This window comes from Trachurus trachurus (genome assembly GCF_905171665.1).
Source record: "Trachurus trachurus genome assembly, chromosome: 16".
Lineage (NCBI taxonomy): Eukaryota > Metazoa > Chordata > Actinopteri > Carangiformes > Carangidae > Trachurus > Trachurus trachurus.
In genome coordinates, this window is record NC_139902.1 from 21085423 (window position 1) to 21105813 (window position 20391).

General features: G+C 41.3%; 1 protein-coding gene across 1 annotated transcript in view; it reads right to left on the reverse strand.

Moving 5' to 3' along the window:
- The window catches only part of LOC310999637 (RNA-binding motif, single-stranded-interacting protein 3-like), a gene marked incomplete at its 5' end in the record, with an annotated part of 106628 nt that overhangs the window by 54822 nt on the left and 31415 nt on the right, over positions 1–20391 (reverse strand). Inside the window, 2 exons of the mRNA XM_083990155.1 lie at positions 5053–5144; positions 13018–13076. Of these exons, the coding sequence (XP_083846281.1) occupies positions 5053–5144; positions 13018–13076 (151 nt within the window). The remainder of the gene's footprint in view (positions 1–5052; positions 5145–13017; positions 13077–20391) is intronic.

Consider the following 20391-nt stretch of genomic DNA (forward strand, 5'->3'; position numbering starts at 1 on the left):
AGGCTACGGTGAACCACTATCTGAAAGCTATAGGATGGACCAGGGTAGTATATTTCATTTGGAGAGATATCAATAGCAAATAGCAATTGTAAAACTGCAAATATCTCTTTTATTATAATGGAAAAAATGACTTGAACAAAAAATGGCACTTACAGTAAAGAGAATTGTGTGCTAGCAAGCTAGGCTGTTGTGCTTTTCATGTTGTAATAAATTAAGAGCAGCAGAAGAAACATCACAGGAGTTGGAGTATCCAGTCATACTGTAAGACGCTACTTTTCTGTTGCAGAGTTGCTTCGTGAATGTATATGGTGTATTTTATGTGACAAAGAAAAACAGAAATATGAAAAAAGAATACATTAAAGAAACATAAAGGAAACAAACATATAAATACCCGAGGATAAAGATGAAGAAAAAGGTAAACAGAGGTGAAAAAAAAACAGGTGACAGTTTCAGGAAAGAAATAGACGAGTGATAGACACACAGGGTGAGAAAGAGAGCGATGCCCGCGTCTTCCTGTCTATGTGTTTTTTGTCTCCGTTCATCTTTTTTTATGTCTTCGCCTGCTCTGTTGTCCTCCTCTTCCCATCACTAACCTCAGCTGTCAGACACACAAACCCAACATACAGGCATAGGCAGAGCACACACACACACACACGCACATACACACACACACACACACACACACACACACACACACACACACACACACACACACACACACACACACACACACACACACACACACACACACACACACACACACACACACACACACACACACACAGGGGAGGAATATAACACACACTGGATACATCAGTAAACGCAGTGAAGAGAACATCAGGCATCTGGCTTTCATCTGACACGCACACGCAAGACGAGAGAGAGAGACAGAGGGAGAGAGGAAAGAAAGAAAAAAGAAAGAAAGAATGGCATACGAAAGAAAGACAAAACTAAGAAGTTTGTGCTGATAAATGACAGTCGTACAATCAAAGTTCACTTCATGTGTATGTGTGTCCTCTCCCGTTTTTTTCATCACACCAAGCTTTCCGCTCTCAACCCACACAGACCCCGTCCTCTGTCTCTCTCTCTTACTCTCTGTCCTCACTCAACCCTGTAACTAATGACTGGAGGAGGCAAACACACACCCACACACACAAATAAACACTCAAACACATACAGAGAGAAGGAGGTGAGAAAAAAAAACAATACAGGAGAGACGAAGAGGAGAAAAGGTTCTGAGGGGAGGTCAGAGGAAGAGAAGAGAAGAGAAGAGAAGAGAAGAGAAGAGAAGAGAAGAGAAGAGAAGAGAAGAGAAGAGAAGAGAAGAGAAGAGAAGAGAAGAGAAGAGAAGAGGGGGTAAAAAAAAGAATGACAGAGGAGGGGAAAGAAAGGCAGGAGGTGCCAAGGACAAAGTGGAGAGGAAGAAAGGAAGAGAAGAAGGGAGGGAGGTGTGAAGTGTCACTGCCAGTGGTACCATCTCTCTAATTAGCATAGTGACCTTGCTCCTCTGTAACTGTTATTGTACAAGCACACACACTTGCGTGCATGCACGACGTGCGTGCACACACACAATGCCCAGTGCTCATATGCTAATAGAATGTGTGTTTTGTGTTTGCATTGTAATAAAAAATTGCCTGGTTTGAATTTTAATGCCCAATATTTGCCTAAATGTTTTGACTTAGGAAGATCAGTTTTCTGTAATAACAACATTTCTCTCTCTCTCTCTCTCTCTCTCTCTCTCTCTCTCTCTCTCTCTCTCTCTCTCTCTCTCTCTCTCTCACACACACACACACACACACACACAAGAAGTGTGGCTAGAAGTGGAAACAAAAATATATTTAAATATAATACTTTTATAAGTGAAAGAAGATATATTGTTAAAAGACTCTATTGCTTTCAGTGTAAAACAGGGAGTTTAAGGATGACGGCTTAAAGACAAGGAGAGAAAGCAAGAATGAGAAAAAGGAACTGTGAGAGAGCAGGGAGAGCGGGGGGAGTACAGCTGTAGCAGTAATCATCTTCCAGGTCAACAGTAATTACCAAGAAGACTGAGGAAGTGAGTGTAGGACACACAGTTTCTTCTCTCCTCACATCTTCTTGCCTTGCTATATTTTCTTCTTGTCTCATTTATTTCCACAAGCAAAACATGCACACAAAGTGGATGTCGGTGCGAGTTAAAGGGTCTAATGGATAAAAGGTTTCTCAGAGTGAGCACACACCAGAAGTCGAATCTTGCCTCAGATGTGCTCCAATTAACTCACAGGTAATGTCAGGAAGTTACTCTAATCATGGTAAACTTTGAGGTTGGATGTTCACACCTCTTACTCTGTGAGATACACAAATGCCTCATATTCTACTGGTGTTTTAAGCTATTTTAAACTTCTTGCCCTGAGTTTAGCCTCTCAGGCAGCACATACCTCCCACATCCCTCACTTCATGCACCACACAGTTATGTATGGAACTTGTGTTTCTATCCAACCTCATCTCGATTGTTAACATGCTTCACAGTCTCTAACCTTCACCACTGAGTCCACAGAATTTTTTTCTCACGCTGATTTTTCACACACAAAAAAACAGACTTTAATAATCAGATTCTGGTGAAGCATTTTAATGAGCTGCGTCTCCATTTTAAATAATAATAACTGTCTTTTTGAGAGAGTGTGGACAACCCTTGAGTAAACTCTGCTCTGTGAATGACAGATGATATTCACATTTTAAAGTGTAGCTATGTGTAGAGAACTGAAGAGATTGTGAAGATGTCACAGGCTCCATATCCACCTGATAAAGTTACAGTGTTCAATGAGAGCGTATCTGAAAATACGAATAAAACCGTCTCTGGTGTTTTCTCTGTTAGTCAATAATGTACAGATGTACTTATTATATTGTCAGTAGGGTAAAGGATATATTATCTCCTGTCAAGATCAATACACCGTCAATAAAATATGAGCCATAACCTTGACGTTCCATCCACTTTTCTGTCTTTTTTGTTAAAAGCAATCCTTACTTACTTTGTTTCATTACTTTTCTTTTACTGGAGTTAGCATACCAACAGCCAGCTCCAGCCCAGTTGGCCCATTTTGTCACTTTCCACAGAGTCTAAATAGTGTCGACAAGTTTGCTGTGAAGACGTAATGCTGTTCTTTTTTTCATTTTGCTGTTCAGGGGGTGTATAATCTATTATACTCTTGTTTCGTAAAAGCAATGATGGCTGATGCTGTTGGCAGAACTGGTAAGTAAACAGTTGTTCATGCTAATGTTGGCTATGTAGCAATAGGAAAACTTAAAAATGACTCCAGTCTTGCGTAACTTAGTTGAATTTGTCTTGATAGATTAGATCCTATGAACACATCTGTTTGGCCCAGCGTTTCGGTCTTCCACAGGCTTGTGATGTTCAATGTGAGATCAGTACAGTGTTATGCAAACCTCTTCTGACTAAAAAAATAACCAATATTCTTTCTTGAATGTCTTATCTCTCTTTCACAAAAGCTAATCACCTCCTTTTTCCTTCCCTTCTTCCTCCTTCCTGCTCTCTTTGGAGGTAAAGCTTTCAATTCTGTAACAAGAACAAAGGTTCCTGTCCCAGCTAACCTACAAACATCAGTGTACTCTGACAGAGATGTAAGAACCAGCATGGTTTAAGTTTTCACTTTGACACATTTGTCTCTGTCAGTCTAATTGGCGCTGAATGCATTAAAACCAAGAGTTTGTCAAACTCCAATTAGGCTGCTCATCTTACAAAATGTTAAAGGCTCGAAAAGCTGGAAATCCAACATCAGTGAGACTGACTTTCTCATTGCACCCTGATTCAGGAAAGTTAGCCAGGACATCAGCAGCTCTGTGCATAATTAGTTCATGAAACAGTGCAAAGGCTGTGTAATTTCATTTGGAATTGACTCCTTGCCCTCTATTCCGTCCCTCCAGAAAACTCAATCTCTTAGGAGTTGAGGGTTCTTCTCTCTTTAATAACAGCTAAACACATCAACACTGCTCTTCCAAATGCCCCCCTCCTCCAAGCCGTTACGAACAAAATAAGAGATGGAAGTCTAATGAAAAGAGGTTTAATAGAAGAGCAAGGCAAAGGTGGCTCAGAGGCTTGCTGCTGTTTAATTCAATGGATGCTCCTGGTGCCTGAAGACTGGCCCATTTTAATTGCACTCCTCTCTCATTTATAAAGGGAAGCATGCAGCGATACAGCCTTAATGAATCTGAGAGCAAGGCAGGCTATTCAGTGTCTTTCTCTCACATGTATAGAAGTATAATGCGATTGTGCTGGTTAAGCCCACATGTTTTGGCACAACATTGTTGTCCGCTACTGCCAGCTCTAAACACACACACACACACACACACACACACACACATACACGTAGCAGGGTAACCTGAATGCTTTCTTTGAGAGAAAAGAGACAGTGGTATATGGACAATTCATTGCCACTCTATAATGATGTGATTCATGTTAATGAATACATGTAAAACTAATTTAATGCTCACAGTCTCTTTTTACTTGTGCTCTTTGTCCTTCAAACACACACACTGAACTACGACTTCAAACACAAACATGAATGACGGGTGCCTTTTGAGCAGAAAAAAAGAAAGGAGAAAAGACATGGAGAAAATTAAGAACAAATACAGGAGAGAAAGTATCAGGGAAGGAGGTCAGTGCAGCTGCTTAAATCACCTGTTCCTTCCTGTCTCCCATCTGTTCAAGGATTTGATCAATAATCTCATCATGACCATAGTCATTAATCAATATATGGGCTCAATCAATACTCGCATCACTGACTTAATCAAAGCTGCAGCTATCAGTCTTACATCAGTCAATGTAACAAGATAAGTGATATACAGCAAATCCAGACCATATCAACCACATACAACAGTGTTAACTATCATCAACACCTTTATCATCATCACCGCCAGCACCGTCAGCTTACAGTAAATTCAGAGTTTACAGGCAGTGATGAGTCTACCTGGAGTGTACAGCAACATAAGAGAGTCACACACCTCAGTAAGAACAAGTAAAGCAGACCAGGGAGTGAAAGGCGGGGTGAGGCTTACCTTCGCCATCTGGGCCTGGACTCCACTGGCTTTGAGTGAGGCCACAGCCTTCTGGGCTGCTGCAGGGCTGTCAAAGTCCACAAAGCCATAGCCTGTAAAACACACATGGCAGAGGTAACACAGAGGTAAGGATGAGGGGTTGTAGATAAAAGGATGAAAAAGATAAGGAGTAAAAATAATAGCAGTTTTTGTCGGTCTTATTACTAAAAACCAGCCAGCATTCATTCCTAGTCGGTGATTTGTTTTCAGTGCTGCATTAATCCATCAAATGTGAGGAAATCATGTCAGGCCATGTATTTAATGAAAGATGAAGGTTCCTCCATGAACTGTGGTCTAGCACAGAGCATCGCCACTAATGAACAGTAACTCTTTCTTATGATCCAAAAGATCTTTTAATGTCTGCACAAGCTCTTTATTACAGCTCTTTGTACTAGAATTATGACCATGTTTTCTAATGACTCCAATGTCTTTCACTGTAGGCTATTTCATTATGGTACGGCTGTATTGCATCGTCTAGATGTCCATATATTCTTTACCAAGTGTATAGTAACTCCATGCTGAACAAATCCTTAGTTTCTATGTAAAATCTACTGCCTTCCTATTGTCTGACATTTAGTACCCCACTGCCTTGCATATGAGCTCATTTTGTCCCTGCGCTGCTCTAAATCTGCCATTACACAGGGTCTTTCTATATAGTACAGTATGTTGTATCGCTGATGGTCTGCATCAGTGACAGCCTGAAAAATTCCCTGCATTTAATGCAGCGATTAAAGTCATTTGGAGTCTGGGTTAAAGAAATAAATACGCACAGAAAATGAACCTCAGTCGATTTTATTGCAAAGAGGTCTGCATCATTGTGTGTGTGTATGGACAGTGTATCTGTCAAACTGTCGATGCTCTGGGGATCGTAGTTGGGCCCTACAGGAAGTACTGAAGGACAAAAGGTCTGAACACACACGTATCAATCTCTGCTTTCAGAAATATACGCCCTGTTTTACTGGGTCACATGGGTGGGGCTGGAAAGAGATGTCAAAGAGGCACCAAAAAAAAAAAAAGCAAAGATGTAGCCTGTCTGCTGTGTGAATGACAGCTCGCATACAAGGGTGCATGGTAGCTGCGAACAAAACTGAGAGAGCATTGCAAGAATAGTTCTCACTGTGTGAGTGTGTGTATTGAAGAGATTAATAAAAGAGAGATATTGACACACATGAGTTAAGCCAAAGAGAGAAATGTTTGGAATGCATGGCAGCTTTGCAATTCCAGCTGTAGTTTCGAGTGGGCTGCATGTTAACACAATTAAATGATCCACATTTCAAAAGCCTCACTCATCACAATGCTAAATGTAAACACGTTCAGAATGTTGGAAAACCCTTCCTCTCTGACTCTCTCTCTTCATTCCTAACATCTGTTCTTGTCTGTCTGTCTTTCCCGGGATTTGGAGCTGTGCTCAGTTTTTGCTGATAAGCAGATGATTTTCTTATTGTTCAAAGGCAGCAAGCTGCTTTCCCAGCAAGATCTGCACCACACACACAAATACTTATACTGCTGCTGCTAATGAGAAAGCCATAATTTAGCCAAAATAGGGTAATGCAAACACGCGTGCAAGTTCTTACTACAGTGCTGCATACACATGTACACTGTGCACACATCCACACATACTATCTGCACGCATCTCCATGCACACACACAAACACGCATGCACGCACAAACACCAGATACACAGGCAATTACTGTTTTTTGCACTTAATCTATATTTACCTAATTAGGTCCACACCAAAACAGTCAAACTAATTGAGAATGCAAAAACAGTATTCATCAGTCGCCTGCCAAGATGCTCTCATTTTATTCCAAAAAAAAAAAAAAAAAAAAAATTCTGCATCTCTCCTATTTCACACTTCAACTAATGGGTGTTTGTTAACCATCGACTGTCCATATAATTAGTGAGAAAATAAAACCCAAAACATGGCTCACAACGGATAATTTAATCAGAATTAGAAAAAAAACAGTGGCCTTTTGTTTGATGGCAGCAGCTTCGACATGTATCCGTGAAGTGAATTTGTGTTGAAAGAGAGAACGGCTGCATTTATAAAACTGGTGCTTTAAGGACAAACAAATGTAGCCATTCAAAAAGTAATGAAAATAATGAGGTGGATGAGTTGTCTGTGTGCCAACTAATACAAGTTACTTGTGTCAAAAGAGATAAACATGATATTTCAGATCAGTGGAAAGAGCTTTGTCAGCCTCCACACTAGACAGCAGCTGTGACACTGACTCATTTAGAGTACTTCATTTGTTGAGTGGTTTATTTAACCATTTTCATTTTCTCCTGTGTAATAATTAAGCATGAAATTCATTATGGATTATTATATCTCTCTGATATGAGTACAGCAGGGGGTTCCATGATACAATAGGTCTGCATAAAAATTTGAATTTTACCCACCATTAGTAACCTGTGGCCTAATGTAATAGTCAATTTTCAATTATTTGGATCCATCCAGGATGCAACAATTAAAGGTTTTTACAGCAAAAAACAAAACAAATACTTTACAAATGAAATGTCATCACAGAGACAGAATAGAGTTGGTGTTTTAGTGACGAGAGTCATTAGATTATTAAAAGCCTTGTGTAACACACATATGAGGAAAATATCTGTTGACTATAACATGATTTCATCCAAACAAATCTTAATTTTTGGAGTAACAAAACAAGCAATAAAAAATGATCATACCCATGGTAATTGGGTATAATTGGCTGATTGTGTTAGTTTACAATCAAAGTGAAGGCTTAAGACTTTAATCTGCTGTGTAACCAGGAGCCACTTCTTGAATCTGTTATATTTACAATGATTTACACAAAAACCACCAAGGCTCATATCAAATGTGTCCTTATAGTGTGATTGTGTCAGAAAACTAAGTCTATGTCCCGTGAGCCTGGTAGATGCTTTCTAAATAAAATTTGTGTTGTTGCTCTGCACATTTTACTGAGTTCTCACATCTAAATACGTGCGAGTTGTGGCTTGGGGAACGATACATGTCACACCTATCGCCAGACACTGTTCATCTTTCTATAGGCGTGGATGATAGGCATATTTTCTTCTCCAAGTGCTCGACTCCATGACTAGTTTGGTGTGACAGAACATCAACCTTGAACAGAATGTGCCATTTGCTTTACTCCATTCATCACTCACGACGAGATGCGCCTATTCTAAAAATGTATTTGCCTCTCTCTTCAGGGGAGTCAGAGGTCAAGTATCAGTGACAGAGCACACACCCCAGAAGCTGGTGAGGATTCATTGTTTTGCTCAAGGACACTTCAGCTGGTTACAAGCTTGCTGAGTCTGCGAGCAGATGCCTGCCTTCCAAGCTGATGGACACTTTGCCAAATTACTCCACTGATATTTCTGCCCAATATGAACAGTAATTTGCACATTTTCATATAACCAATACACTAAAACCTACCCACTCCTTTAATCCAGTGGAAACTCTCATCTCATGTGGATGTAAATGATAGCTCTTCTGATAAGGATATTTCCAGAGAGCAGAAGAATGAAAATAATATCTCTGAATTATATAATCCTCCTCATGTGTGCCCTGTCCCTCCCATCTGTGGACTCATGATGACACAGAGATGAAAATCCATCTTGCTCAGTCAGGCCTGGCAAATATTCCACTTGTGAATGAAAAAAAAACATTTTATTACGAAGAGCAAACACACGTGAATACACACGCATATGCGCTCACAGACACAGATGGGAGCACAGATAAACACACTCACATACACCCACACACACATACGCGCACTCACACACACGCACACACTCACACACACACACACACACACACACACACACAAACACACGCACATCCCAAGCTCCCATCTAATCTCCTGAGCTCCCAGGGTTCCTGGCCTTGGGCCATTAGAATGGGCTAACCGAGTACGGAGGGAACAGGAGAGACGGAGAAAAGGAGGAATGGGAGGAGGGGCATTGAGTCAAGGGGAGAGTGAGAGACTGGCAGGCGCAGAGAGAGAGAGAGAGAGAGAATGAGATGAGCAACAGGAGAGGGAGGGAGGCGGAGAGTAAGCAGGAGACATGGAGACAGTGAGAGGGAGGGCACTTGTCTTTGGGAAATGGAAATCCTTTACAATACTGTATAAAGTGGTTTCCTCTCCCTTCCTTCCTCCATCCTGTGCTCTGTGCCCTCTCCCTCCCCCAGAGCTCCCACGCTGCTAACTAGAAAACTGTCAGTGTATTTAACATTGAGGGCGCTACCAGCTACAAAGTGTGGACTTTACGGAGGGAATCTGTCTCTTATTTCAGAGGATAAAGCAAAACGTCTAATTCTCAGGATAGTGTTTTAATGCATTTGTGAAACATTCACATCTTTACTTAATTTTCCAGAGTAAATATATCAACTTTTCAGGGACAAAGAAGCACAGAAAGCCTGCAGTCTGCAAAGGAACATGACTTTATTTACCTGTCTCTTTGTCTAGATCTCTCACGCTCTCTACCTCTCTCTCTTTCCTCTCTGCAAAAATCTGCCTGAAAACAAGAGGCTGTCTGCTAAATCATCAGTTTCATAGGGTCCCCTTCCTTTTCTGTCAGCCCCAGGTTATTTTTACCCCCCTCCCTTTGCCTCCCCAGGCCTCCTCCCATCCATCCCTCCCTTTCCAAGAGAACTCTCTGTGCCAATTTGTACTCTCTTAGTCACGCTAAGCACTTATCTTGTCCCAACTGAATGCCTCTGCAATCAAACCAACACTTATCCAGTTGTAAGGCATTCTAATGGCTGACCGATAATGAAACTCTTTCATTGTGAGTTAACAACTGGCTAAGAGATGTATGAAGCCTACATTACACACAGTGAAACTGTTGATGGGGGCCACAGCCAGTACAAATCACCTCTATGGCTGCAGCTGCTGCATTCTGGGTATATTGTGCATTAAACAATGAGTGTAAATCTATAGCTGGATGTATGGATTTGCATTTTGAAACACTCACTCTGCTGTTTAGTATTCAGAAAGGCTTTGTCTAGAATTTAGTACCAGATGTGGTTCCCAAAATGCCCCCACTATTCACTTGCCATCCTGCACATATCATGTTGTCAAGCACACACCTACTGAAGGTAGCTTATTGCTTTCACAATAAAATACTCTTTTAATTTCCTTTTCTTTTTTTTTTAAAGGAGCAGGTTGTACTAAATGCTTTCCACCTGGATTTTATGAACTGGTGCAACTAAAATTTGTCTCCCTTCTGCACCTCAATTACCCTGTTAAAGGAGAGAAAAGTGACAAATTTCAGCAAATACAAATAATAAAAAAAAAACAATTAAAAGACAATAATCAGCTAAACTATGGTGCGTCTGAGCTGCAAATGGCCATTCTAAGTAATTTCTCAGAGATTTATTTTGCATTTATTGATTATTTTACTACCCATAAATTCAGAGCTTTTGTGGAAAATAGTGAGCCCTATTCCCTGCACACTTTTACCTTATTGCTGCAACACATACTTTTAAAGGCATTCTTCTCTTTTCTCCTAAGGGCGCACAACCCTGAGGTGCAGCTACCGCTCTGACTCTTTTACCTTTTGTCCTTGTATATCTTAAGCTAATCTTTACTTTACTCTTTGCTTTTATGAACATGTGTTTTATGTGCAGCTCAATTCAAACTATTGTTCTGTATTCATTCTTAGTTCACCCAACGTTATCTCACAAAATGTGACTGCATGTGATTACCAGCTTGCTGCTTGAGTCTGGAGCAGCAGATACTGCAGTGTGTCCGCTGACCTGCATGCCTAAATCACAGTCCTTGAGCCATGTTTTCTTTCATTACATTATTAGTCTTGGCATAGAATTTCATTCCCTAACTGATTTTCGGAAAGAAACCGGAGAGACAGGCAGTCCTGTTTGGCTGTCAGCAAGAATGTACTTGTTTACTTTTCAGTGCATATTGTCTGCAAAGACATAAATTTAAAGCTGATTATATACAGACCACTGTAGACACGGAACAGATGATGAAATTTACACCATATGGGCTCCCGGAGTTACTCAAATATAGGAAGTATACTGTATACTGGGATTATAGCGGGTGTTATTTCTTATTTTTCTTTACCAACGACAGACAGGAACTATCTTCGCTCCAAGCTAAATCTTCCCCAGTGAGGATAGATTGTAAATACTTAAAAACAGATCACAAATGTCTTGTTTAATTTCCAAAAAGTTTCAGGTAACCAAACCACTGGCCACTGTTGCTATCAGCGAATTCACTGCTCGTGATATAAAACAGGGCAATGAGGACAATACAGGGGACTATTTTCAACAAAAGATTACTACAATTTTGGTGTTTTAGTGATAGTATATAGGCCAGTGTATTTGAAACTCATAGTAAATGATATGTCAGTGCAAGGGGCTGTGTGTGGCTCAATGATGTCTTGGACATGGCAGGTCAATGGCACAAAGAAATAGGCTATATCAGGATTTGGATCAGCAGATAAAGCTTGTAAGTAGAAGCAGTTAACTCTTTCCATGGGATTGTTGATCACAAAAATGCAGAACACAGCAGGCCTTATTCTTTAAATACAAAACAAAAGAGATAATATTTTCCATTTCTTAATCACACTTAAAGAAAGAAGTCTGAAGTCATAATTGGGAAACATAGAAGACATGAACGTGACGCTGTGCTGAAACAGCTTATTAAAACTCAACTAACACAAGTGATAAAATTTAATGAGTTAAGAAAATGGGGGAATAATTGATAATTATCAGTGGGTTTACAGAATTTTCTACTTTCCCTTTAGCCACACTGTAATGATGTCAAGACAGAGATTTCAATATGGTTTCAGAGCTCAAAGCCATATTTGATTATATGATACCAAAGCAGGTAGAGGAATGATGAAGTTTATAAGATTTACATAACTGGCCAATTATAACATTTCCAAGATAATAACTAGTACAAGAACAGCAGAGTCCTGGGGAGATTCACTGAAGTTTGGTTTCTCTGTTATAATGTCAAAGCAGGTAGGGCTGCAATCATTTACTCCAAATATTTTATTCAAAGTAATCAGAGCAGATTAAGTCTTAGGAGCTACATTTACATCTCTGCCATGGGTATCAATCAGACTGGCTTTCCCTCTGCTCACACCATTGAAGATGATATGCTGATTACAGGACATTTGTGCCGTTCCCTAAACCTTGCCAGTGTACCTTTTGAGAGCAAGCCTAGCAGATGAGAGGCAATCATGCCGAACACATGTTCTTGAGCGCCTCTTCCCAAGCAGACGACTACAATCATATTGATTAGTGCTTTGTTCAGACCTCTCCAACAATCAAGCAGACTCTCATCACAAGACACTTGAGTGAGCCTCACTCACCACAGAGACTATTTGAAACACATTGTGGCTGTTGTATGGTGTTCTCCGTTTTGATTTGGCTAATGACAACAATGCCAACATCTTGCTTTTCAAAAGCTGCTTAACTCTGAGCATCATTAGGGTACAATCCTGAAATCATCATCGTGGAGAAGTAAAAAAAAAAAAAAAAAAGATACTACTCGAGCAGTGCATGATTTAAATGGATTAAAGGATGACATTGTCATTAGGGAAGTCAACACTGTTGCTGCTATATACAGTGTAAATACACATGACTGTTATTCAAGCAAGTGGCGTGTGTTCAGCAGCACAGTTACTGTAAAAAATTAGACTGTTTTCATTTTTACGTCTCTTGACAGATATTTTAAAAACCTTTGGGCATTGATTGATTCAAAATAGGGGAAGAGGAAAGGATTTCTAAAAGCAGAATCATTCCCCATAGTGGTTGTTGATTGGTCTGCCTTTAAGCTGCCAAGTTCAATCAATTCTCAATTGATGTTTTCCAGACTCAAATATCATATCAGAATCTGAGCTTGTTAAGTAAAGGATTATTCTGTAAGGCTACACCACACACTGGATTAAGTCAGCAGATGCTCACTCACCTTTGCATTGATTGGTGTTCTTGTCCAGGATGGCCTTTGTTGACACGATCTTCCCATACCTGTAGAAAACAACAACGAAACACGGTGATTAACTGTTGAATCACTTCAAACATGTGGAGTATTATGGGTTGTTCTTTGATTCCAATTCAAATGAAATTGATGGTGTTAGCAAGACGGTAATGTTGGTCATTCAGTAAATTCACCATTTCATCTTATCAACCCACCCGCTATACTTAGCACTGTCATTGTGAGAATGTTAGCATACTGATATTAGCATTTAGCATCCCAGTAGCCTACTTGTCTTGTTTCCATTGTTACTGTCAGATTGATCTCTAAATTAGAGAAGTGTAATGTAAAAATTGTAATGCTGTTGTAACAAATTCAAGTTTGAATATAAGAAGGCCACGTGAAATAAAAGTGACAGACAAAAACTGCTGCTTGCACAGTTTCTCGGGGTGTCCACCTTATCACACTTAGTTTTCCATCTGCTCTTCTATCTATCCATTCTGTCCTTATCCATTTCAAATCCTGACCGCAGGCTCCAGAACACAGACAGTGCTGTCTCATAAACGATGATGATAACCAGACATGTGTATGGCACCCAATCCTGCTAGAAGGGCCTATAAGAGAAACAGACAACCCACCATACCTCTTTCTATCTGTTCTCTCTGCCAACTTTTAATGTCTCCTGTCCATTTCACTGCCTCTGCTCTCTTTCTTGTGTTTGACACCTCTGCCTTTCTCTTTGTCTTCTTTCCTTATTTTCCTCTCCATCCCACTTCTATTCTGTAGCTCTCTGTTCTCAGAAAAAAGTTAATAATGTTTCTTATCTGCCCAGGCTTTCATTCCTCCTGGAAAGAGAGGAAGAAGAAACAGAGGCGGGGAAGGTATGAGGAGGAGAAGAGGAGGGGAGGGGAGGAGAGGAGAGGAGGGAGGGGTGGGGGGCAGGAGACTGAGCCAGAAAGCTTGAATCGCTGAGATCAGCCTGGATCACTGCCTGGCTCCGTGGATGAGACTTTTTAATTAATGTTTTAACACTGCTGCACAATGACTGACTGGCTGGCTGAGTGACTATCAAACAGACTGACAGCCTGACAGCCTGACAAGCTGGCTGACTGGCTAGCAGACGGGCTAGCTGATGGGCTAGTGGCCTCCAGGTAAGATATGGAAGCATGTGTCCTCTTCCCTTTTTTTAGAGTAAAAAAAAAGTGAGACAATGGGGAGGAAGGCAATAAACAAAGGAGAAACCAGGCGAAGAAACAACACAGGAGGTTACAAGCAGAGAAGGTGAAAAAAAAGCAAGGGGAGGGAGCGAGAGACTCTGAGGAATGAGAAATAGACAAGGAGAGGGAGAGCAGTCAGTCAAAAGATAAAAAAGACACTGAAGGCGAAGAGGAAGCGAGGTAGTCAGGGAGCGATGGAGAGATAGTAAGAGGTGTTTAATAAAGAAGAGATCATTTAGTTGTCACCATCAGGAGAGTCTCTGTCAGCCAACTGCTTCTGTCAGTGTGGAGAAGAGAACAGAGACTAGCTCGCCTGACAGCCTCACATCAAACTCTATTGGGAGAGGAGACTTTGGAAATAAAGACAGAAAAAAACGCTTTAAAAGGCTGCTATCACACATAACATGACAGCTTAGCAACGTATGATCTCGCAATTGGTAGAGAGAAAATCACTGCTTTTTTTCCCCCGAACAATGCTATTCCTACAATTTAAAATATTTTAGGATATTTGCTAATCCACTGATTGTGACAGGCTGAAATCAAGTCTGGTGTTTCTTTTCCTTTTTTTCCTACAAAGTCATGGCTGCTGGTAAACAAGGTCTTTGGCCTGCGGTTCAGGGAGGGATCCAACGGTTGCAGACGTGGAAAACACTCGGGAAAAAAAAAAAACAAGGCAGGACTAATCGCCCACACATATACACACAAATAAACACACATGCATACACACACGCAAGGCAGCATCACAGATCAAAAAACACCAAAGAGGTAATCACACACATTACACACACCATCTGGCAGTACTGGGCTCTTTGTTGACTTCTGCCTCCATGTGATTCAAACTTGGGTGTCAGTCTGTGAGTGTAAACACCTACAGTGCATGTGTGAGTGTATGAGCCGGGACAGATTTGAGCAAACAAATACTTGTGTGGGTGCAATTCCACGCGTGTGTGTGTGTGTTTGTGTGCATGTGTGTGTGTTTGCTTAGTGAGTATAAATGCATGACAAAGATCTCATGCACCATTGGTGTTTTGGCAGGTTGTTGTTGCCGGCAGAGAAGTGTGTGTGTGTGTGTGTGTGTGTGTGTGTGTGTGTGTGTGTGTGTGTGTGTGTGTGTGTGTGTGTGTGTGTGTGTGTGTGTGTGTGTGTGTGTGTGTGTGTGTGAAAAGAAAGAGGGAGGGAGAGGACAAAGAGAGACGTACCTGGCTCAGCACATTATGAATCTTAAAAAATATGTTCACAGTTGTCCGTTTTTCACGAAGTGTTAAACAAATAAAGTGTATGTTTAATGTGTGGTGGTGTCTGCGTGTGTGATATTGTCGGATTGATATGTGTGAGGAGAGGAGAGGAGAGGAGAGGAGAGGAGAGGAGAGGAGAGGAGAGGGCAGTGACGCCACAGCCTTAGGGAAATGTCAAATTACAACAACACTGCATCATCCAAAATGGTGTCTCGCTCTGGACTTGACTCAGTGGTAAAATTCCATTTGATCCAGGCAGCTACAACAATGTGCTATTGTGGTGAAGAAATAGAGGAACGTATTGATAACAGATCAGAGATGAGGCAAGGAGGCAGAGGATAGTGTGGAATAAGAGGAGAGAGAAAAGTGCAGAATGTCCTGTTCTGTGTTCAACCCCCGACTGGAAGCCTTTGGTTGATTCCAGCAGGAGCCTGGAACTTGTTGAAATAACATCAAATCGACCTGCACTTGACCCAAAGGCAGTGACACAAGATACTCATAAAAACTATTCAAATACTTAAAACACAACACTAAAGGACTAAAAGAAGCCAGATGGCCAGGGTTAGCACTTCCTTATTCCATTACTTTGAATTGTGCAACAGAAAGAGTGAGAGAAACAGTTCTGAAAGGAGTCTGAGTATGTTTCCATTGGATGATGATCATAACTTAAGAGTGAGTAGTAGGAGCGAAGTAGTGTGAAGCAACAGTGGATACATTTTCCAGCTAGTTTGACAAAGTGATCTAAATCAAAGTAAGAGTTCTGGAATCAAACTTACTTCAAAGCCACTTGACGAACAATACACACTCACCGAGCACTTTATTATTAGGAACAAGATAATAACGGGCAGGGCCGCCATGTGTCCGCTAAACAGCCTCAGTCCTCTCAGGCTTGGATTGGTGTTAGAAACATTCATCATTTCTGGGATTGTGGTCCGTGTCACATCATCACTGCAGATTTGTCAGCTGCACATTCATACTGTGAGTCTGCTCTTCTAACACATCCAAAAGGCATTCACCTGGATTCAGATCTGTTGACTGTGGAGCCCACTGAAGTTCACTAAACTCATCATCATGTTCATGAAAACGGTTTGAGGTGACGGAAGTAGATGGTTAAGTGAAGGGATGCACATGGTCAGCAACACTTCTAAGGCAGGCTATGGTTTCTTTTGGTGAAGCATTAGATTTATATTCTTGGCTGCCGAGAGTGAAAACCCAACTTGTACTGTTGTCGTCCAATCGGCTGAAAGTTTCAACGTGTTGTTTATTCTGAGATGTTTTTCTGCTCACCACAGCCTTTCACTTAGCTGGAGCCAGTTGAGCTGCTTCTCTTCAAGACTTTTGTATCCGCAGAACTGCTGCTTAGCGAACGTTATTTATTTTTCACATTATTCTGAGTAAAAAAAAACTCTAGACACTGCTCTGTGTGAAAATCTATGGAGATCAGCAGTTTCAGAAATACTGCTGATCTCCTGAAACCAACAATCACGCCACGGCCACACTCAGGATAACATGAAACAGTTGTGAGAAATTTCTAAATCATGTCCGACCATCAGACTAAAACCTTCAGGTATTCAGCTTACGACACAAAGCTGCAGTCTTTTCGAAGATTGAAGTGTTTATATGATACAGTTGACAAAATGTAGATGAACTACCCTCCCTGCATTTTGTCTTTGAATCATGAGTCACAAACAACTCAGCAGGACTTGCCAGCTAACCTAAAATTCTCTATTTTCCTTGGCTTCACAGAAATGCTACAAAGCCCCCAAACACAGTACAATAAGCCAGAGGAGAATGCCTTTCCACAGCAGCGGATGAGTGAGGGATAGGGCTGACAGACAGATTTTTACTATGACAATCCTTTTAGGACAAGGTACATGTCTTTTTCAACACAGGGAAACTCCGTAGAATCCCTGCCAAAAGTGGAATTTTGATTTTTTTTTCCCACCAAGAAGTGTGAAACACAAAGAACAGTAAGGCCACTAAAACTGACAGTATTTTCCACACTGTCGAGACTTAAGGATGAATGTCAGCACGGAACTCTGTGCATCCAGTTTTGGCAGGCTTGACAAAATCAGTGTTCACCCTGTGCTGTGTGTGTGTGTGTCTGTGTGTGTGTGTGTGTGTGTGTGTAGTGTTAACAACAGTCCTCACAGGGCCCTCACAGCATCAGATCTGTTTTCACTCCCTTGCGCAACACTGTCAGCCTATGGATGCTCACCGTTTGATGTCTACTCAACCCACACACACACACACACACACTTTCGAACACACACCCATCATTTCTACATCTCTCCAGGATGTCTGTGAGTGAGTGTATATGCACATTATGTATATGTGTGCCCATTCTGTGTATTTGATGCTTCTGGATGTTGTGTCTGAGGCTGTGTGTGTGTGTGTGTGTGTGTGGCTGAGCGCTTACGAGCGCACACGCAGGTTGGTCTCTGTGTGTGGTATCTCCTAATTGGGGATCCGATACAGCTGTCTTGTCTCTTGCATTTCCCTCATTTCCCCCCTCCCTCTCTCTCCCAGTTAGACTCAAACAGACCAACACAGAGGGAGGACTGAGCGAGCGCAGTGCTTCAGAAGTCTCCGAATTCATTCCCCATATGTAGTTTAACATCTTCAGGCACTGTAAAAAAAAAAAAAAAAAAACTCTTGGAGTGTTTTCAGAATGAAAAGGCAATGTGCTGTGAATTCAAAGGCTGGCTTCATGTCACTGAAATACTGATGATTAAAGATGGAATCCGTCTTTGAATCATTAGGTAATATACTTCCGGACAAAAGGATGTGTCAAGGGTTCAGGTTTCATTACAGTCCCCTGCTACCAAAACACAGTTTTTCCAACTCAGCTGCTGATGATTAACAAGAGATCATAAACTCAGTCAGTGTTTTATATATTCTTCTTCAGTGATTTCTCTTTTGAGTGGCTTCGAGTGGTTTAAGTTTGTCTGTCCTCATAGAACCCGGCCTCTATCATGAAGCAGATACTAGAAGACAAACGGATAGATCAATAGACCGATAGATAGATAGATAAATAGATACGAGTGGTGAAGCATGAGAGAGAGGCAGCAAGACAACAAGTGTGAGTGAAAGCAAGCGAGAGAGACAGAAATTGCCCTTGTGCCACGCTTTAGATTCCGCTCACGTTCTGCTCTGTCCCCAGACGTTAAAAGTGTGTCCATAGTTTGGGCAACCGGGGGAGTGATTGGAAATGTCAGCTGACAACAGCACTTTTCACTGACACTCTGAGAACTGGCACAGAGACAGGGTGTGGGGCAGGGAGGGGGGTGGGGGGGGTGAGGGACAGAGCGAGGGGGACAGAGAGAGAAGGATGCAAGGAGGAAATGAGGAGGATGACAGAATGGGAAGGGAGAGGATGGTGCTCGTGGGCGGGTTGGCACAGAAAATAAGTTACGCTTGGTAACAATAAGGATGAGGATGACATTGAGTTGAAGGAGTGTGTGTTTCTGTGTGTCAGTGTCAGGGGGCTGTCCTTCCGTTATTCATTGTAACTGTGTGCATGAATGAAATGCCTGTTTGTGTATGTGTATGTGTGTCTCTGTGTGTATGTGTTTCTGTGTGTGCGTGTCATGTCAGAGAGTGACAGGAAACTGCCACTCAGTCTATTTCCAAAAGCCGGAGAGAGTTGGAAATCCAAGGGTAACACTGCTGCCCAACAGACCACTCGAGTCCCCCCCCCCCCTCCTCCCTCCTTTACCTCCCCCTCACCCCCATTGACCTTTCCTAAATGTTACTGGTCACTTGGCACACTCACTGGGCCTCTAATGAAACTTTTATTGGCCCCCATTTTTCACCCTGTTTCTCCAGAACGCCTCCAGGGCCAAGCTGAAATACAACAGGCTTGAACTGCAGCTGACACACAGAAGGGCAAGGTGTGGTGTTGCGCGTGTGTGCGCGTGTCTTCGTCTCCACGTTTTAAAATTTAACTGCTTTTTCAGTGTATTCCAAAATCAATTACATCAATTAGAAATGTTGATGAGATCATTTAAAGCCCTTGCCTGCTGAATATTTAGCTGGATATATCATTTTCTAATTATACTTGATATCAGGTGTTAGCTGTAGGCAAACAAGTCCCCCTGTGGGAGAGACGTTTCATCATTTGCATTAGATTCTATGCTGACTCTGGTTGTGCAAATGGGAACAATTGAGAATGAAATGCACAGGATCGACTTTCAGAACAGAGATATAGAGAAAAGGAAACAAAGGACCCGATTCTTGTGAGTCCAGTCGCTGGTTATCACAGATCAAATTCTTCTGCTGCTGCAGGTGAAGCTACAGCAAGCCAGCAGCGATCAGGGACACAACATCATTCACCGGTATATTATCCAGAAGAACAAATACATTTCTGTGGAGGTAAGTTGACCTATACTGTCATATCAGCATGGTATATTAGCACTGGCCTGCTCACACACTCCTCTGTATACTGTAGAAAATTGTGTGTTTGTACCACAGATATATCATGTTTGGACTCGGATGAATAACAACACAATTTATTCGAAAAAAAAGCAACTATCATACTTTCTAGCTCTATTGATATTCCTTTTTTACGTATGTACTAAATGGTCAATGACCTGATGCAACCCAATGTCAAGTGGTGTTAACCTGTATTTTTTCATAAACATCTGATATAGTATACATCAAGATGAATCTGGACTCAAATATGAAACAAATGTAATTTACTTTTGCAAGGCAACACTACGTGTCATGACAAAGTTTACATAATTTGTCGCATCATTTAGAAAAAAGTAATGTTAGGATATATCCTGCTTAGTATTGCCAAAATGCATTAAAATGTAAATATAGAAATAAAGCAAAAAATAAATAAATCATTGCTTGGACTTCACTGTTTCATAAGGTTAAAAATAATCAGTCTCATAGCTGACCCTGCAGTTTGG